Source organism: Vicugna pacos, chromosome 9, assembly GCF_048564905.1.
Source record: "Vicugna pacos chromosome 9, VicPac4, whole genome shotgun sequence".
Lineage (NCBI taxonomy): Eukaryota > Metazoa > Chordata > Mammalia > Artiodactyla > Camelidae > Vicugna > Vicugna pacos.
The window spans coordinates 12,021,120-12,041,159 of NC_132995.1; the positions used below are offsets into that span (position 1 = coordinate 12,021,120).

The following is a 20,040-nucleotide window of genomic DNA, read 5'->3' on the forward strand; positions in this document are numbered from 1 at the left end:
ATCCAGTAGGCGCTGTAGCCGGAACACAGCAGTCCCCACGGATGGGCCCTCTTCAAACCCAAAAACAGACAGCTCCAGCTGGAAGCAGCCTAGAGTCTCAGCAGGACACACCTATGGGGACAGAGTGATCTGGTATCTTTGGGCAAGGGACTGATCCCAAATCCTCACCCTCACAATTTCTGACTTGTGACCTGGGTCATGCCCCTTTGCCTCTCTGGGCATCAGTTTTCTCATCTATAAATTGGAGCTCTTAATAATGCCCACCTTCAAGGCTGACTCTAGTGCTCCTGTGTGAGTTAGAAAAAGACACTCTTTCCTTAAAACACTTCTAAGTGCTGATTTTGTTAAAACAAGGTACTTTATTGCCATCTTCCAGAAGTTGACAAGCATAGATGTGATGGAAATGATGAGAATACTGTCCTTGTAGATGTGGGACCCTTGTGCAGTGTACAACCTTCACATCCATACATGACGGTTGTATTTACCTCATAGGGTCAGTGTGAAGAGTCAGTAAGCTAATACACTTAAAGCATTTAGACCAGAACATGGCACAGAGTAAGCACTATTTAAGTATAGCTGTAATCATCATCACCCTTTGTTGTTATTATGTGCCAGTCACTGTTGGAGGTGTTGGTGACAGCAGTGAATAAGTTATATCTGTCAAGGCTAGGGGTGGGTCAGGGACCAGCCAGCCAGAACATCAGCCCACCCACATCCTGTTCTCAACATGTACATATTCTAAGGCTAGTGGATTCTTCCTAACTTTCAACTTCAGTAAGGAGCTAATGAAATACTCACCGAGAGATCATCTGGGGTGTAGAGAGTGCCATCATTTTTGTTTCCCTACAATTGTGGGGTAGGGAGGAAAATCAGACCTTGGAAGGGGAGAGCCTGACCCTTTCTTGAATGTGCCCCCCACCCTGCCCCTGTCTGCTGGCTCTTCCCTCCCTCCTCACCAGGATCTTCATGATGGCAATGAGGAAGTAGAAACGCTCCCGTGGGCAGAGGGGTGGTCCCAGGCTCCCCAAGTGTGGCACCTGCAGAAGGATGGTTTGGAGAGGCCACATGGGCACACTGTCCACCCCTAGACTTTCTCTGGTTCTGGCCCGGGGTCCTGGAAACAAGAGGTACAGAGAGAGGGAGCAAGTTGGAAGGCTGGAGTGGGTGAGGGGAACTGCCTCCCAGCTCTACTCAATCCATAGATATGCAGGAAATCGACTCCAGGAGGCTGGGGGAGACGGTGACCCTAGAGTAGCGAGGGCCAAGGTCAGAGGGCTCCCAGACTCTCTCCCCGCTCCAAGATACCAGACTCAGCAAGGCTGTGAGGATCAGCCTGGAAAGACTGGTGAGTTTAGAAGCTTCTTCTGCCCCCTAAACAGGCCCATAAGGCAATACAAAGTGTGTGAGTGTGTGCTTCTGTGGCCTGTCTTCTCATTGGAAAATGCCAGTGTTACGCTTTCTCTGTGTCTGCAGGTGCATATTTGGGAGTCTCTGCTCTTTCTACTTCCATTTCTGTCTCAAGTGTCTTGGAATCTTAGTGCCTGCCTGTACCTGTCTGTCTTCTGCTCTTTCTCTGAGGGTTGGCCTCTCTGCCTCTGAATCTCGGTCACCTGTTTTCTGGCTCCATCTCTGTCTGACCCAGTGTCTCTTCTTTCTCCTCTTCTCCATTGGCCCTGTCTTTGCCTTCTCCTCCATGTGTGCCTGTCTCTCTCCTGTGCTGGGTATCTGTCTGCGTGTCCCTCTAGGTCAGCCTCTGGATGCTACCTTCCTCCTTCCCCTGCCCCTCGCTCCTTTCCCTCTCACCCTTTTGGAGCTGGACTCTGAGCTGGAGGATCCTCCTCTGGACCCAGACCTGTCCACCAATCTCCACCCTGTCTCCGCCCTCCAGGAATAGGTGAACCAATACACCTCTTTGAACCTTGGACCCCAGACCCAGTGCTGCCAGAGAAACAGGGCTCCCTGCAGCCCTGAGAGGAAGCTCTTGGTTGGGAAGGAAGCATCCTGAGTGGCGGGGAGCTTGAGGGCTACCCAATCCTGAGGTTCCTGGGGATAGAGAATTATGTAGGGAAGGGCCTAGAGAGGAGGGTGACTTGGGGGACTCTGGAGAAAGAGGGGTCCTAGGATAGGGACCCTTAAAAGAGGGGTTTAGAGGAAGGGTTTCCAAGGAATGGGGGATTCTAGTAGGGAGACAAATTTCAGGGAAGACACTTGCTGGGAAGAGGAGACTCTGAAGGGCAGAAAATTCTTGGGAAAGGTAGATTTTCAGAGAGGGGGCTCTGAAAAGGATGAGGATTTTCTGAAAGGGGATTCTAGGGGAGCAGTTCTGGGAAAAGTGGATTGAGGGGAGAGGGAGATTCTGAAAAAGGAGGATTCTGGGGGCCGTGGGTCCTAAGGAAAGATTCTGGGGGAAATTATAGGGGGGAGGACCCCGAGTGAAGGGGGATTCAGGAAAGAGGGAGTCTAGGGTGAGGGTGGGGGATTTGGGAGTGGGCTTCCCAGAGAAGAATTCTGGGAAGCGGAGACTCTAAAAGTAAGGAAATTCTCGTGAAAGCTAGATTCTGGTGGAGGGGGCTCTAAGAGAAAAAGGATTCTGTGGGAAGACTCTCGAAGAGGTGGGTTCTAGGAGGTAGGGATATTCTGAATTCTGCCAGATTTCTTGCTGTGGGTTCCGGAGGGAAGATTCTGATGGAGGAGGATTTGGGGAGGAAGATTGCCGTTGATGAGGCGGTAACACTGGATCTTTAGAAAAAGGAGCGACTCGCTTGGGATTGGGAGCGGAGGCATATAATTAAAGAGCCCAAATGCAAATAAGAACTGGAGGTGACCAATGAGGACCAAGGATATGAAGACCAGCTTGTTCTCACCGTTCTCGGTCCCTACCCAACACTCTCCAGGCCCCGCCCCTCCCACGCCCACGTCACGCCCCTTCCGCTCCTGGGCTCCACCTTCCCGCCGCCAATCCAAAGTTCCGCCCACAAGCCGTAAAGCCGCTTCCTGTCGCGACGCTGCGCACAACGCGCCTGCGCAGACCCTGAAAAGCAGACGGGGTGGCCCTTTTGCTTTCCTTTTCCGGTTGCGGCGCCGCGCGGTAAGGAGCTGTGGAGTAAACTCGTAGCTATGCCGTCCAAGGGCCCTCTGCAGTCGGTGCAGGTCTTCGGACGCAAGGTGGGCCGGGCGCCCGATGGGAGGGGCGGGGGGAGCCCCAGGTCGGGGAGACGCCTGTGGGCAGGGGTCTGGGGTCGACGTGGGAACCAGGGCCCAGAGCTCACGTGGCTCCACTGTCGCCCCCTCGCTTTCCACAGAAGACGGCCACGGCCGTGGCTCACTGCAAACGAGGTAACGGCCTCATCAAGGTGAACGGGCGACCCCTGGAGATGATAGAACCGCGCACACTGCAGTACAAGGTGCTGGGATTCAGGACGGGTATTTGGGTTGAGTGGAGAGTTCTGGAGACGGAGATGTTGAAATAAGTGGGTTCCCGGAGTCCGTCGACCTTAGAAGCTGGGAGGTCGGGTATCTTTAGAAGCTGCGTAGGAGACGGAAGAATGGGATATTTGGCGATGGAGTCAGGTTTCAGAAGTTGTAAAAACTTGAAAGTGGAAACATAGATTGTGAAGATTAAACAGATACTTAACTGGAAGCCCATTCAGTTGGGACCAAGGTTTATGTGGTCTGATTTCTTGCAGTAAGTTAATGGGGGACGTGAGCATGTTTACACCTTACTGTCTGTTTTCATGTCCAAAGTTACAGTCTTCGAGGTCAGGAATCAATGTTTTGTTCTGGAAAACATTGTGAATAAAGTAAGATTTGGATATTGTAGGTACTCGGTAAGCATTAAAGGAACAAGAACGGAATTTGGGCTTGTTGTGCTTGGCTGTGCAAGGATTTCTTTCCTCCCCTCCCTTTTGGGCTTAAGTTTCTTCGGCTCGGAATAGGAAGAACTCTGAGTCTGATTTCTGTCTCTTTTAACTATGGTACTTATGGCAGTAGTTTTCATGCTCTACCTTGAGTTAATCACCTGCCAGATGAGTAATTTTTTACCTTGAACGGCTGTTTTGAGGATGAGTTAGACTCTCTGTAGGCTTGTTGGCACGTGTTGAGGATGCATTTGTTCCACAAAGTCTATTCTAAATGTGAAGAATAACATCTACATTGCAGGGTTAGTTAAAACTTAGTAAGTTGGTGCTGAGATCCCTTTGTATAGCAGGTATTGTGTGTTGTGGCTTATTCTTAATGACTGTCAATTTACTCGAAGGCTTTGTATGTGCAGCCTATGTTGAGTGATGGGCACACAGCAGTGACCCAGACTGGACTCAATACGACACTGCTCCAAAGTAGTCAGGTCTGGGGTAGGGTACCCCAGAGATGGTTTTTGGCTCAAACCTGGGCAGAAATGCCAGGGTAGGCTTAAGGGCACAGGGTTTGGGGGAGACGTGTGCGCTGAGGCCTAAAGTAGGTAAAACAAAGTAGAGTTATAGTGTAGTTGTGATTTTTCTGAAAATCTGTAAGGCTCAAAGGGAGGGCAGAGAGCTCAGGTGGGGAAAGCACCCGTGGGAAAGCCCACGGGTGGTTTTTCTGTTTGAGGCAGCCTTGGTGGCTGCAAAGGTTTTCCTTACCATTGGGCTACAGTGCTACCATTCTAAGGACCAATTTTAAAGATGTGATCAGAGAATTAACAGAGGAGGGAACCCAGCTCAGGTTTCAGATTGCCTTCAACAATCTCTCTTCTGTCTTGGAACCCTCCCTGCTCCACTGGCTGTGTGGAGCGTCTTCAGTAACAGCCCAATCCTCTTCTGCTAGTATTCTAAGGCCAGTGATGGCAGAAGCTACTTGGAGAGACTTTGGAGGAATGCTCAGAGAGGTGGCTCAGCTGCCTGATTGTGATCTAAAATCCTTCATGCTTCGTGTTGCTCTAGCTTCTGGAACCTGTTCTGCTTCTGGGTAAGGAGCGATTTGCTGGTGTGGACATCCGGGTCCGAGTGAAGGGTGGTGGTCACGTGGCCCAGATTTACGGTGAGTCCCAGGAATGGGGCACATGGGTGGAAGGTGGCGCTGAGAGCAAAGCCCTACCCTTGGGTGTTCACAAAGCTGATGTACCCTTTTTGTGTGTGTCTTCCTTACAGCAATACGCCAGTCCATCTCCAAAGCCTTGGTGGCCTATTATCAGAAATGTGAGTGAGGGTGGGTCCTTCCCGTCAGGTGGGTGGGGGCAAGTCAAGGACCACCTCTGGTATTTAGCCCCAGAGAGTGGAAGGACACTTCCTGGTTTATCTAAATCTTCATGCATCCTTTTATCCCCAGACGTGGATGAGGCTTCCAAGAAGGAGATCAAAGACATCCTCATCCAGTATGACCGGACTCTACTGGTAGCTGATCCCCGTCGCTGCGAATCCAAAAAGTTTGGAGGTCCTGGTGCCCGTGCTCGCTACCAGAAATCCTACCGATAAGCCCGTCGTGAAGATCCGGGTTCACCTTTATAATAAAGATGGTTGTGTGATTAAAGGTTTCAAGGGCTATGCTGTGGTCTTGTGTGGTGTGTCTTTGGCTAAAAGGAGTGCAAGAAACTACCCCCGCTCACTGCTAGTCTGGGTTTTGAGCCTTTCTAGAAGCTGTGACTCTAGAGTTAGGGTAGATAGGTGGGAGCAGACCTGGTTTGTTTCCCTGTGTCTCCAGTAGAGTCCAGTGTGAGGGCACAGGGGATAGGGGCTCGCCATTGGTCGCGTGGGGTAATCTTGTGGTTTGTCTTTTTTTTTTCCTTTCAGTCCTTTTGTTGCTATTTTAATGACATGCAGAGAAGAGCAGGGGAAATGTGTGAGAGAATAATCTTTAATACAGAGTGAGAACTGCCTGGAGTCTGAAGTCAGCAGCTAAGGGCCATCCGTGCCAATGTTGGGAAAGGAAGTTTTCTTTTTTTAAAGTTTCTTTTGGTGGGATAATTAGGTTTATCTTTATATTTTTTTAAATGGAGTTACTGGGAATTGAACCCAGGACCTCATGCTTGCTAAGCACACACTCTACCACTTGGGCCATACCCTCCCCCTCCCGAAAGGAAGTTTTCTTAATCCCAACCTGTAGTGTAGATAGGACTGAGAGCTGAGGGGGTGGGATGGCTGTAAGCCTGTTGTGGATGATTCCCCTTGCCTGGTTTCACCTTCAGGATATCAATAGTAACTCCTGGGAAAACCACCTGCCCCCATGGCCTTCTTAAAGCAGGTCCCAGTTACGGTCAGGGTGGTAACTGTCCTTATGGGCCTGAGGACGGGCTCATTTGTGTCTGCCATGTGGTAAGAGCTGACATAGCAGGCTCAGTTGCTACCACTGGACTGTGCAGATGATAAAGCATTTCCATCATGGAAGAAAGTTCTGTGGGATGGCGCTGGTATATGTATAGGGGAGTGAAGTATTGCTTGTGGATCACGTTGCCTTCAGTTTCTTTCCTCATTTTTATAGGAAGCTAGTGAGCATCATTGGAGTGACACGGGTCGGGGGAGGCGTCTGTGCGTCCCATACCAGCCTTTGCACCCACCCTGGACACAGCCATCTGCCCCCCAGTGGGGTAGGTTCCACACTACTCCCCGTGCTGGGAATGCCAACAGGAACTTCATTACACACTCGAATGTTGATCAAGGGATAGTTTCACCAATTTTCTTTATAAAAGAAGGAACTTAGGGTTTACTGATTCACTGCCCATTGTGTGTATCTGCCCTACCTGACAGAGTAGGCACGTGTAGGCACTGCGCAGATGAGGATGTTGCTGTGGTCAAGGAAGGTTCCACGGGAGACACTGATGTACAGGGAATGCCTACAAATAAAGTGCTTACAGATGGAGAGTGGGTTGACTGGGCTCTAACAAGATGCCAGGCTAAGCACTGTCGGACTTAATATTCCCGTGAAGTCTTCTTGTTAGCGGGGGAGAAAGTTCAGCCTGGTGGCAAAATAACCACCACACCAAGTTTTGCACTGGAGCTGGAGTTAACTCGGGTTAACTAAGTTTGGCTGGCATTAACCCAAACACCCCAAGGAGGGCAGCAGTTTCCCAAAGGTGGCAGTGGGCAGCCGCCCTTACTTACCCTTTCCAAGCCTGTCTTAACTGTAGCTCTAAAGACCAAGCTTACAAAAGGCAGGCTGTAGTAGAGCAGCCAGAAACGTCTTCCTGAGGAGGCGTTGGAACTGGGGCCATGAAGCAGAGGTAGGAGTCGGGCTGGCTGGCGGGAGGAATGGAATTTAAGGGCAGGGACCAGGGGGAGGGGTTGAGGCAAAACGAGTGCCCATGGTTTTCCCACAGGGTCCAGAGACCCCCTTATGGAGGCTTCTGGCTCCCTCCCCGAGGCACAGCTGGGGCACAGCTGGAACACATCTGGAGAGGCCGAGGGGGCTCGCCTCGCCTTCTCACTCCAGGCCTTGGAGTAGACAGTCCCCTTCTCCCTCCCGGCCGCCTCCTTAAATACCGGGAATTCCGACGCTGCTGGGAGCCCAGGCTGGGCTGGGAACTTTCCTTCAGCTGGGAATGTGCAGCTGGGGGTGGCTGGGAATGTGCAGCTAGGGGTGGAGGCGGGGAGGGCCAGCCTCAGCCCTGACCTCCGGAGGCTGCAGTGGAGCAGGTCCAGGCTGCAGAGCCCGACTGGGCCCGGGCCCTGGTGTGTGACGTGGTAAACACCCAATAACTGAACAGAAGCCAGCTACTAACGTTGAGCCAGGCCTTGCTCTTTTACCTAGCTAATTAATCAACTACCTAGGGCCTTGGGAGCACAGGGCTGCAAGTCTTAAGTGGGCAAGGAATTGTTCTCTGTTGTGCTCCCAGTGGCAAGAACAGTGCCTGACACAGGACAGACACTCGAGTAAGTGAAGACTCAGGCTTGGCTGCGTGGATGAGCCCCAGTTCTGCTCCTTCCCACCTGTGTGACTGGGCAAGTGAGTCCCTTGTCCTCTCTGTGCCTCAGTTTCCTCATCTCTAAAGTGGAGATTAAAAGCCATCCTCACTTGCCATTTAGGGATATTGTGAGGACTCAAAGAGAATGAGCTTCAGAAAAAGTGACTAATGCTTGGGGTATGCAGTTAGTACTCAATAACAGCATTTTTTTGGTGTTAACTGTTAAAATTTCAGATTCTTAGGGTCCTGCCTTGGAGGTTCTGATTCCATGGGCTGGGACATCTGTGATTTGAACAGTGCCCTAGTGAGTCAGGCTCAAACACTTGGGAAGTGAGGATATACTCAGGGAATCTTTACAACAATCCTACATGGCAGATACTGCCATCCTCATTGTACAGATGAGGAAACTCAGGCTTGGAGGAAGGGAAGTTACACACCAAGTCCTAGAAAAGTTGGGACTTGAACTCAGCTGTAATGCTATGGTGTCTCCTCAGAATGCCAGGGAAGATCCTGAGATGATGTGCTAAATCACAACATGTTAAGTGTTCAATGAAAGAAGCTAATCTTACTGAAGAAACTGCTTAAACTGTGCTTTTCAATGGCCACTGCTGGGAGTGGGAGAGAACGATCTTAATATAAAAGCCTTTGTTTGTCTCTAAGACCTGAATTACTTTTGGGGGGTGGGGCACACTGAGGTACTGTAGAGGTCCCAAGCTAGAGATGGAGTAAAGAGATCTGATGTGTGTGCGGGTAGGTCCAAGAATTGCAGTATTCAGGAGGGTGGAGAGTGGTTGCTAAGAGCAGTAAGACAGATGTGGGGTATTTTTCCCAGAATCCCAAACTTGATCCATTTTGGCGTTAGCATGGAACTGTCTCTGAAGTTTTGTAGTACCAAGACCCAGAAAAATCTAATTAATGAGGAATGGATAGAGAGAGTAAAGGGGGTGGAAGGATAGTGGTACAGATGGTGGTAGGATGGTTGGCTTGAAGGGTTAGGAGATGGCTGAGTGATGAGAAGCATGAATGAATGGACAGAGATGGAAATATGGAGGAACAAATGGATGAATGGAGAGTTGGCTGGAGAAGATGGACAGGTGGGATAGTAGATGGATGAATGGACTGATGAAGGAATGGATGCTAGATGGGAGTTTGGATGAGGGGTGAATAGGGTAGAGATGGTTGAGTAAAGCAAGACATGGGTAGGGGTTTGGGGGTACATCCCAGTGGTAGAGTACATGCTTGACGTACACAAGATCCTGGGTTTTATCCCCAGTGCCTCCCTTAAGGAAGGGAAAAAAAGACACATGGGTGGGATGAAGGATTAGAAGACACACAGAGAGGGAGAGAGAGAGAGATGGAGAGACAGTTAAATGAATAGGTAGAGATGGCTGAGCAGATGAGATGAATGGATGATGGTGGGACCCATGAACTAGATAAATTGCTGACGGAATGAATTTCTAGGGGTCTGCTTGGAACAAAGCATCTTAACTTGGCTGTCCTGGATGGGCACCAAACAGTTCATTAACCCTCTGAAATCATACACCAAATTGCAATGGGTCCAGTTTCCAATAATTCTCAAAGGTGTCTGCGATTCCCCAAATTTTCAAAATGACTGATTTGTGCTGCAATTCCTTCCCATTCATTGTTGTCTTCTATCATCCCCCACTGCCTCCAGAATGGGAAAGACACATAATTTCAAAATATTAATAAACAAAATATTAATGACATCCCCTTTCCCATCCCTGTTGAGTTAATCCAGATAAGTAATAAGGACCATTCACCAAGGAGCTGGGGAGTTGGAAAGTTGCAGCAATTTTCAGACGTGTGTTCAGTGTCTGGACTTCTAGGTGAATTCTGAGGGTCTGTGGCATCTAGTTGAAGTCTTTGCTTTTCAAGAAGCCCAACATCCTGGCTCACATGTGGAAAGGGGCATCAGGAGCCCCCTGGGCTCTGCGAAGGCCCACAGATTCCTGGGAGGGTGCCAAGAGGGCAGGGTGGTTCAACCTGACCTGGGCTTTGGCTGGTCGTAGCCGCCCACCACCCCCGACTTGGATGTTGACCGTGGTGGCATAGCTGAGCCTTCTGGCTGGGGGCGGTGGGGGTTGGGGCTGGGGTGGCGGTGAAGGTGCCCGTGATGTGGGGGCAGAGGAGGACCAAGGGCCCCGGGAGGCCAGGAAGGCCTCTCCTCCAGGCCCCTGCCGTCGAGCCAGGCTCTGGCTGATGTATGAGGCTGCCAAGTATCTCGAGAGGGCAGCTGCGTTGGGGCCCAGGAGCTGACGGGTTGGGAGTGGGGGACTATGGGGTGGGGTCAAGTCTGAAGACCCTGGCCTGGCAACAGGAGGGACTGAGTGGCTGCCTGGTTTGGACAAAGCCACGGTGGTCTGAACTGGGGTGGGGAACACGCCCTGACTGTCCCGGGGACCTCCTTGCTCAAGTAAAGGTGTGGCAGCTGGAACGCGGACGTCTGTGGGATTCTTCTGTTCCAACAGAGGTGTCAGATTTTGAACCTGGAGGTCTGTGAGGCTATGCTCCTGCAGCAAAGGCATGGCAGCTGGACCCTGGATGTCTGGGAGGCCTCCCTCCTGCGGCAAAGGTGGGAGGGGTTGGACCCGGGTGTCCATGAGGCCCTGTGGCTGGGGCAAAGGTGTGGCAGCTGGAACTTGAAAGTCTGGGAGGTCCTGGGGCAAGGATAACGGAGAATTGGCTGGGATCTGATGGTCTAGGTGGCTTCCATGAGCAGGCAAAGGACAGGTCCCCAGAACCTGAATGTCTGGGAGGTCAAGTTGCGAGGGCAGTGGGGTGTCAGCTGGGATCTGACGGTCCAGGCTGCTTCCGTGTGTGAGCAAAGGGTTGATGGCTTGGCCACAGGCAGTGGCTGAAAATTGAACATCCCTGGAACCCCCTTGCTTAGTTAATGGGGTGTTGGTTGGGCTCTGGCTGTCCAGGCAGCCTTCTTGCTTGGCCACAGGAGTGGTGGCTAAAACCATGACATCAAGATAACTTTCTTGCTTGGGCAAAGCTGTGGTGGCTGGATCTTGGATGTCTACCTGGTGGCCTTGCTCAGGAAAAGAGGTGGGAGATGGAACCTGTACATCCACTTGGCTTCTCTGCTCAGGCAGAGGAGGGGTGGCAGCTGGAACCTGAATTTCCATGTGGCCTTCTTGATCAGGCAAAGTTGTAACAGCTGGAACCTGGACACCTGGGGAGTCTTCCTTTGAGGGCAAACGTGTGGTGGCTGGAATCTGGATATTCCAGAGGCTTCCTTGTTCAGGCAGAGGGGTAGGAGCTGGAACCTGGATGTCCAGATGGTCTTGCTCAGGCAAATTTGAAACATTTAGACCCTGGCTGCCCAGGCAGCCTCCCTGCTTAGTCAAGGGTGTGGCAGCTTGAACCCGGGTAGCAGGGCTTAGGGGGACAGATTCCTGGGCACAGGTCAGTGGGAAGGCCAGCTCACATACCAGCACGTGTCCAAAGGCAGGAAGGGGCCCTGCATATAAAGAAAGGTGGATGAGTTAGGACCAATACCCTCTGTGGGCCACCTTTGCCGACCACACACCTGGCCCTCACCTGGCTCGGCCTGCTCGTGGGGCAGGCAGGGCAACAGCTGTGGCTGGGCCAGAGCCCGTGGACGGCGGCGGGGGGCGTTGGCCGATGCCCGGGTCTCTGCCCGCTGCATCTGCTGGATCCGCTCGCTGTAAAGCCGGGCCAACTCTCGCACACGAGACGCCGACCTCTCTGAAGCTGGGGCTCCTGCCTTCCCACTTCTGCTGCCTCCACTCAGATCCGAATCTTCTAGGATCAACAACGGCTCTGGGAAACCTGGCCGGGCCAGCTGTCCCTGCTCCAGTGCCCGCCAGGCACTCCGGATTTCTGAGCAAGAGCGGAACTCCAGCTCATCTGGGAATCCCTGATCTGGGGTGACATGCCGGGGTTGGAAATCGGGGAATGATACTCCTTCATCCTCTTCTTGCTCTGCCCTGCTTTCTGAGGAGGATTCTTCCAGTTTTCCAGAACTGCTCCCAGGGAACAGTTCTCTCCTGGTGGCTGGAGCCTCATCCGGCTCCTGCAGAGGTCCCTGGAGCCAGGAGTCACAGGGGAGGGCAGGAGCGCTGGAAAGGCTGGGAATGTCGGGGACACTAGGTATGGCTGGAAGGCAGGGCATTTCAAAAACACTGGAAATGTCAGAGAGGCTGGGAAGGCGGGGAGTTTTGGGTATTTCAGAAAGGCTGGGAATTTCAGGGAGGTTGGGTACATCAGGATCTTTGGAAAGGCTGGGAATGTCGGGAATTTCAGCTGCACTGGAACTTTCGAGCCCCTCTAGGACGTGGAGTGGGGAAGGCCCCCGGTCGTCCATATCCAGCTCTTCCTCCTCCTCCTCTTCTGAAGAGTCCCGGCTGGGCAGGGCTTGAAATGTGAGGGTATCGCTGTCGTCCGGCACCTGGGTGTCGCCGGGGAACTTGGGGATGTCGTGGGAGGATGGCTGTAGTGGGCACTGAGGAAGAAGCCAAAGATACCAGGGTAGGCTGGTCCCCCCAACCCTCAGTCGGCCTGCCCAAGCCGAGAGCCCCAAGGACACCATGATGGGATGCCTGGCTCACCCCTGGATCCCGGAGGCCCCTCTGGTTCAGCAGTTCCAGGATCTCTTCAGTGATTGAAGTCCCAGAGGGATCCAGCGTCGGGGGTCCAGTGTCCTCCAGGTCCTCAGGGGCTCCAGAAGCTAAAACTGGTGGCTGAGGCTCTAAGGGCGGGAAGAGCTCCCCATCGCTGCCAGTGTGCTGTGAGGAAGGAAAGAAAAGAGGGCAGGAGTCGAGGGCCCCCACCCCCTCCTCCCTCAGACGGAGGAATCCGATCCCCAGCCCCCTTCTTCTTCAGGCCCAGGACTTTGGAACTCAAGCTCCCTCCTCCATCAGAACCGGGAGTCCAGTCCCCAAACCCTGTCCCAGGATATTTCTCACCTTGAGTCTAGGCTTAGCTGGGGATGACGAGATGAGAAAGAGAAAAGAGTGAGATGTAGGAACACGTGTTATTCCTTATGATTGATGAGCTGCCCCTATCACCCCTCCCTCATGAACACAGGGCGTCCCGAGGGAAGAGACGGACAGAGGGATGAACCAGGCTGGGCTGGGTGCTCACTCACCATTCTGTGGGAACATGACATAGGGGTCCTTCAGAGGCTCTGAGGGGAGGACACAGTGATGTCAGGGGTCAGCTCTGACCCAACACCTGTCTCACTTTTAGGTGGCGGGTACTCACCAGACTGTCTGCGGCCACGGCGGGTAGTGGCGGGTCCTGGAGATGAAGCTGTGGGAGAGGCAGATCAGAACCCTGCTATGAGCCAGCTCCAGGCTCCTGGGGGACAAGGGAGCTGGGAGGACCATTCCTAAGTCCTGGGGGAGGGGCTCAGGGGTCCATCTCCTTTACCTGTGTTCCTCCGTCCAGGGGTGAAACTTCTAGCATCTCGAGGTTGGGGAGACCCAAGTGGGGGCGTCAGGGGCTCTGGGATAGGCTTACTTTTAGGAGCACCTGCAGGGAGAGATTTAGGGCTAATAATCTACTTTTTCTTGGACGTGATTCTTCTACTTCCACATCCTCCCCAACCCAGGCCCCAACTCACAGTGCAGGCTGTTTTCAAGGAGAACTTGTTTTGCCTGAAAGAGACAATGGTTGAGGGGGCTGGACCCTGAGCACCCCAGTCATGGTCCCATTCATGGGTGCTGCTCTGTGTCATGTGCGTTAATGACTAATCCTCACCACGACCCTATGAGGCCGGTGCTATTATTCTTCCAGATGAAGAAACTGAGGCCAGAGAGATTAAGTTACTTGCTGAAAGTCACATGGTGGAGCTGGGATTGACACCCAGGCAACCTTAACGCTGCAATTTAACAACCACGTTCTGAGACTGCCTCCCTGCACTCAAAATCTTTTTGTATTATTGGGGTGGGGGGGGTGGGTGTCCAGCACTCTGAGGGCCCCCAGTGGTGGCAGGAGGTGTACCTTGGCAGGGATGGAGGCAGGGTGGTTCTCAAAGAAGAGGCGCTGGAGACAGTGAATCCACAGCCTCTTCTCTTCTTGGTTCTTGGCCTGGAGTTGAGGGTGGAGTGGGGAGCCAGGGGTGAGGGTGGAGAGGGGAGCCAGGGGTGAGGTCTCAGGGCTGGGGGGAACCCTGCCCACCCAGCCCCAACCCATGCTCACCTGGAGCAGGTGTCGGTGCTTGGGGATGGTCAGATCGGACACCTTGAACCCTAGAGGGTCTCGAGGACTCTCGCTCACACTCAGGTTGCAACACTGGGTGAGGGGCAGAGACAGGAGGCAAGCTCAGAGGCCTCAGACTCATCCACATGCCTTCGTGTGCATCCGTACCCCTGCCCCCTACAAAGATGGCCCCCTTTCCCTCTGTGGACCCTCCCCACCAGGCTAGGCTCAGCCCTCCCTCACTAGCTCTCCCACCATCCTCTGGATCAAGAAGGTGTGCTTCCCCCATGTAGAGGCTTCCTGGTGGCCAGATCCAGGTTCTCCCCTCCAGGCCCTCCCAGCTCTGCATCCCACTGGCCTCACCTCTCAAACCCTGCCTCCATCCTCGAACTCAAGAAAACGTGTTCCTCTGAAGCTGGATGGTCCCTCCTTGCAGACCCCGCCCCCAGCCACATCATTAGGTATACAGGTACAAGTGTATAGAAGATACCGTGCTGGTAACATTCTGGCCCTGCCCCCATCCCCAAACTCACGAAGATGTGGCCCTTGTAGGTATATTCTGGCCCCCGGCGCTTGGCCACGAGCAGCATCCGTGAGAATAAAAAGAGCAGCCGTTCACCCCCTCGAAGTCGGGGGCCACTCCCTCCACCACCTCGAAAGGCGCCCTCCAGCACCAGCTCCCCGAAAGCACTGAGCTCCGGACCGGTCCAGCCACCCAGCCGCCGCTGCACCTCCTGCCAGGACCGCATCAGGCACAGCAGGCACAGAAATACACCGGTGGGTGGTGCACACACACCAAGACAGAGGCGTTAGCTACCGGTCCGTGCTGTCCCAGCCCACCCAGTGCCTTGGTACTGACCACCCTGGGGTCACCTGGAGGCGCGCAGCATGCTCCTGTTTGCGTTTCATGTCGTTGATGTACCAGGCGACCGCTGTCATGGACACAATAGCCTCCTCCACCGTCTCACGGCCCCCAGTGCCCGGGCCCTCTGCCCAGTGCTTGCCAAGCTCCTGAATTCAGGGCAGCCACCGGGCACCCAGGGAGGGAAAGACAAACAAAAGAAGAAAGAATGACAATGATAGACGAGAAAGAGAAAGAGAGAGAGAGAGAGAAAGGCAGGAACAGAGATGGAGACCCAGAGATGGAGAGACAAACAGGCAAAGACAGGAAGTGAAATCAGCTGGGCCAGCCCCCATGGCCAGCGAGACCCTTCCCCAAACTCTGGCCTAGTTTCTAGGCACTAGAGGCTTCCCCAGGCCTTGCCCAGCTTGTCCAGTGTCCACCCTCCAGATGCACCACCAGGTGGCCAATGGAAAGAGCTATGTCCCTCCCCAAGCAGCCCCCTAGGGGCCACAGCTGACCTGCAGCAGCAGATGGTACTTGAGGATGCGCTGAACAGGTTTCAGCAGGAAGCTCTGCAGGGGCAGGGAGTGGCGGAGCTGGGCCTGGCGTTCCTGCAGCCACAGGGCTGCTGGTGGAGACAGCGACAGCTCCCGGAGCAGGGCCAGGGAGCTAGGGGCACAGCACAGGTCAGGGGGACTAGAGGCTCCAGTGGGCAAGGCTGGGAGGGGCTGGGGAATGGCCGAGGTTTGGGAACCTTCAGGGGCCGCCAGCGGTCAGGGGCTGGTTAGGGAGAGGGCAGTTACTCTCATGGTCTAGTGGGGGCTGGAGCTGGCTGGCTGGGTTGGGGTGGAGGGAGACTGGCTGGCACATCAGCTCGTGGGCCCAGCCTGGGGTCCAGCAGGGGCTCCTCGCCCCTCACCTCGGGTAGTTCATGCAGTACAACGTGTAGATGTCAAAATCCTCACTCTGTGGGCAACAAGGGAGTCAAGGAGACCTCAGTTCCCAACTCCCCACAACCTGCCTCCCCACCCCAACCCATGCCTTGCCCAGGCCTGGTCTCCCTTCACCCAGGCCCCAGCCCAGGCCCTCAACTCACCCTCTGCACGAAGCACTCGGCAATGCCCCCGGCACTGCTGCTGCTCTCCAGGTCCTCCAGGAGCTCACTGAGGGGGAGAGAGGCCAGGTGAGGGACTGCCCTGGCCTCCGTGGGCCCCCATGGGAGGATTCCATGAGACTGCAGTCTCAGTGGCTGCCAGGATCTTTCAAGGGGGTGTCATGTCCAGACAAAAGGTACTCTGATTGCAACATGGGAGATCGCAACCTGCTCAGACTTTGTCCTGGGTCAGCACAATGTTCCTCAGGCTGAAACCCTGTCACAGCTGGCATGAGCCTGGGGGTCTCATGTCATGACCCAGGGAGATGTGTGTCAGGGTGTTCAGAACTATGATAACTTTAAGATCCTACTGTGACCCTTAGGTCTTGTCACAACTCACAGACATCCTGCAATAACTTTAATTAAGCATCTTTAAGACACTCAGGTGTCATGATCCTTGGATTTCAGCCTCCTCCTCATTGGGTGGCCAACCATCCTGGTTTGTCTGGTACGGAGGGTTACCCTGGGATGAGGTGGTCACACAAATGTTCACACTGTCACGATCCTCGGCCCCACCTAAGTCTTGGATTCGCTGCAATCCCAGACCCACGCTAGACCCATCTCAATGCCTGGACTCATCCCAGCATTTGGACTACATCTGGGTCCTCAGGCTCCTATCTGCCTCACTCTTCCACCACTCTGGACTTTCACTCCCCTTTATGATCTCTGCTCAACTGTACAACACCCCCATGTTCTAGCCTGGACAGGGTGCTATGGGGCTCCCAGGTTTGAGTTAGAACAGAGCCTGCCTCCCTGAACACCCCCCTCCGCCCCAGCCAGTGCCCTGCCCATCCCACCCGTCCCTGACCTGCTGAACTCGTAGATGTCCTCGATGTTGGCAAATAGCGTGCCCACCTGCTCGGCGCTCAGCCCCAGGACCCCGCCGTTCAGCAGAGGGCCCAGGTAGTCCTGTGGGGATGACTGGGGTTACGAGGGTGGAGGCGCTGGCTGAGGTCCCCCACTGCACTCGGGGACCTGCCCACCTCACCTCCACGATGTTGCGGAGGTCCCGGACATAGGCCCGCTCTGTCTCCACAATCTCGCGGGCCACACGCTCCAGCCTCGAGGGTTTCGCTGAACCGGGGGTCCCCACAGGTGACAGATGCAGGCGGATGGGGGGCCCTGGAAGGGGCTCCGGCCTGGAGGCTGAGCAGGCTGGGGCGGGCCCTGGGGCCGGGTCCCCCTCAGAGCCCACTGTGCTCAGAGATGTGGAACTTCCAGAACCCCGGGGGGAGGCCATGGCGGGGGTGGCAGGGGCTGCTGGGGGTGTGGAGCAAGAAATCAGGGGGTCTTTCCCCACACACTCCCCCACCCACCCCTGGTCATCCACCTCTCCCATGGGTTCCCTTCTCCCCCAAATGCCCTCCCTGCGTCCAGCCCTGTCCTCTCCCATGAGGGTCCTCTCTGGACTTCTGGCCTCCATTCTTCCAATCTCCCTCCATGTGTCAGTTTGGGAAAGCTTTACAAATTCACCTGTCTGACTCACTCCCATAAGTATAACCCATTCCTGCCCTCAGGGATATAATCTAAACTACTCAGGTCCACAGGGCCCTGTGCAAGGTGGCCATTACAGACCTTTCCAGTCTGTTCTCCTCCCAAGCCACACCACCTTACACTCTGGACTCTAGTCACACTCAAACTTCTTTCAGTTACTTAAATAAGTAGCCCCGTCACCTCTGTGCTCTTGCACATACTGTTCCCTCTGTGAGGAGGCTGGGGGACCGGATGCCAGGGTCCTTGCCTCTCTCAACTCATTCCTCCTCATCTTTCAATTCTCAGTTTAGATATTCCCTCCTCCAGGAAGCCTCCTTTGACCTCCCAGACTGGTTTCCCATAGCCTCCTGGGCTTTCTCCATCCCAGCTCTGGCCCCTCTGTGCTGGGCTTCCCAGTCTGGACTATCATGGTCTGGGAATGGGTCCGTCTCCCCACCAGATGTGGAGCTCTGTGCAGGCAGGGCTGAGGGTGCCTTGGTCAGCCTGTGTTGCCAGCATTGCCCAGCACTGGGCCAGCCCCAGAGGGCTGCACAGTGTCTTGAGTGATGCCCGGCAGACTCCCACCCTCCCTCGCAGGCTCACCTGTCTGAGTCTCACACACAGCTGCACAGTCACAGGCTTCACCCCTGCGGCCAAGGCTAGGGCTGGGTTTGGACAGGCCCAGTCCACGGGCTCCCTCAGGCATGGCTGAGTGGATCCGCAGCTTCTGCAGAAAGACCCCCTTCTTGGATATCAGGACCCCATAAGCCTCCTTGCCCCCCCCCAACTCACAGACTAGGGGCTGAGAACTAGGAGTGTGGTCTAAATCCAGGGAGGGGGTCCTGGGAGTAACTAAAAAGGGAGACAGAGACAAAGTGACAGAAGGAAAGGGACAAGGAGCTTTAATACTGAAAAAAGATGGATGGAAAGGACGAGACAAAGGAGAGTGAAGCGAGCAAAAGAGTCGCCGAAGCCCCGAGTCTAGTGTGTCTGGGGCCGGAGGTTCAGGGATCCTGGGAACTTTTGGGCTCTGGCTGGAGCCGAGGGCCAGGGGCAGGGCTGGGAAAAAGCCGTAGGCGGGAGGCCGCAGGGTCCCAGGGGAGGGCGGAGGAGGCTGGGGGACCGGATGCCAGGGTCCTGCAGACGGCTCCCTCCCCCGCGAACGGCTGCGAGCTAGGGCGCTGGCCCTGAGTCCTCGACCCCCTCCAGCCAGTCCCTCCGCGATCTGCTCACTGTCCCCATCGCCGCAGCTCCCGCCGAGCGCCTCCCTACACCCCTCTAGCCCCCAACTCCCGCCGGCGCCTCCGCTCGCCCCCCGCCGGCACGCCCCCTCATTGTTCAGCTGCAGCGGCGCCGCCCCCTCCCCCAGCCCGGTGGGGCCCCTCGCCTTCCCCCTCACCTCCCCTGGAGTCTCCAGCCCCGAACCGAGGCAGTCCGGTTCCTATTCGACTCGAGCACGGTCCCCGGGGAGGCGCAGAGCCGGGGCTCCTGGGTCTCTGCAAGTCAGGGGCGTAAACTTCGAGCTTGTAGGCTCCGAGAACCAGAATCCGGCGTCTTTCGGAGATTGGGGGGCAGTGGTCCGAATTTCTTTGGTCCTCTAAATGGAAGATGCTGGGAGTCTCGGCTCTTGGGTCTCAGTTGGGGGTGTTGGGGGCCCAAATTACTGAGTCTTCTAGATGGGGCAGTGAGGGGACCCGAATTCCTGTGAGTTCCCTAAATCTAGGAACAGGGATTAAACCACTTCCAGGCAGGAGCGCAGGGTGTCCCAAATTCCAGAGTCCTCTTGAAGTAGTGGGCGCTTCAACCCAAAACGGGCTGATTGAGGCGCTAGGCGTCTGTAACCCAAGTTCCTCCAACCCCGGGAGTCTTGAGCTCAGCTTTCTGGGAAACCCCAGAGGGAATCTCCAGTCTGGGATCCTAAATTCTTCGAAACCGGGTGCAGGAAGCTCAGCCTCCAGGGTCGCACGGGGCTAATGTCCCGGACTCCGGCACCTCCAGGAGGGGGCGCTGGGCACCTGGCTATCTGGGGTCCTCTAGCCTGGACGCCGGGGCTTGGGCTTCGGGGTCTCTCAAGACGCGGTGCAGAGATTCGGGCGGCTGGAGTCTGAGACTCTGGACCCGTCAGGCTCCGGGATGCGCGGCACGGGGCTCTGGCGGCGGCGGCGGCGGCGCCACATCTGTGGCTGTAAAGTCTGGTCCTAGCTGTGGGGCGGGGGGCGGTCGCCTGGGGCTTCCCCTCCCCCCAGCCGCCCCGGCTCATATCCTGTTCCCGCCCGCGGGGGGGAGGGGCCGCCTTCCGGCCGGCCAGTCAGTGAGGGGTTAAGACCCCCTCCTCCCCGGATTCTGAATATTCATAAGAAGGCGCGTCCCAGGCAGGCTACACCCCCACATTCCTAACGCCTCGCGGACTTTTCCCTTTTACAGCAAGAGCCTTGGAGGCGTGAGAATCCGGAAATGGTGACGTACTTGCTCCTATTAGCCAACCCGAAGATTCTTTTTGGTATATGC

General features: G+C 55.0%; 2 protein-coding genes across 7 annotated transcripts; one reads left to right on the forward strand and one right to left on the reverse strand.

The window, feature by feature from the left end:
• The first annotated feature begins 3,005 nt into the window (after positions 1-3,005).
• RPS16 (ribosomal protein S16) lies at positions 3,006-5,516 on the forward strand. Of its 2 annotated transcripts, XM_006215034.4 has the most exons (5): positions 3,006-3,165; positions 3,303-3,404; positions 4,917-5,013; positions 5,124-5,171; positions 5,302-5,516. In XM_006215034.4, the coding sequence occupies exons 1-5, from the start codon at positions 3,118-3,120 to the stop codon at positions 5,445-5,447; spliced, it is 441 nt and encodes a 146-aa protein (XP_006215096.1). In that variant the 5' UTR covers positions 3,006-3,117; the 3' UTR covers positions 5,448-5,516. The 2 variants fall into 2 exon arrangements, with proteins under 2 accessions (XP_006215096.1, XP_006215095.2); XM_006215033.4 differs by having other exon boundaries at positions 4,917-5,171.
• A 3,982-nt stretch (positions 5,517-9,498) lies between these two features.
• Positions 9,499-19,931, reverse strand: PLEKHG2 (pleckstrin homology and RhoGEF domain containing G2). Of its 5 annotated transcripts, none has more exons than XM_072967085.1 (19): positions 18,932-19,931; positions 18,136-18,259; positions 17,048-17,316; positions 16,868-16,968; positions 16,003-16,069; positions 15,826-15,872; positions 15,425-15,575; positions 14,936-15,073; positions 14,596-14,796; positions 14,063-14,155; positions 13,865-13,951; positions 13,485-13,518; positions 13,292-13,393; positions 13,124-13,171; positions 13,008-13,046; positions 12,826-12,842; positions 12,469-12,645; positions 11,438-12,362; positions 9,499-11,357 (listed from the first exon to the last, which is right to left on the reverse strand). In XM_072967085.1, exons 2-19 carry the CDS (start codon positions 18,236-18,238, stop codon positions 9,784-9,786), a joined length of 4,173 nt encoding a protein of 1,390 aa, XP_072823186.1. In that variant the 5' UTR covers positions 18,239-18,259; positions 18,932-19,931; the 3' UTR covers positions 9,499-9,783. The 5 variants fall into 5 exon arrangements, with proteins under 5 accessions (XP_072823186.1, XP_072823184.1, XP_072823185.1 ...); XM_072967083.1 differs by having other exon boundaries at positions 17,048-17,319; XM_072967084.1 differs by having other exon boundaries at positions 17,048-17,319; positions 18,136-18,274.
• Positions 19,932-20,040: the final 109 nt, after the last annotated feature.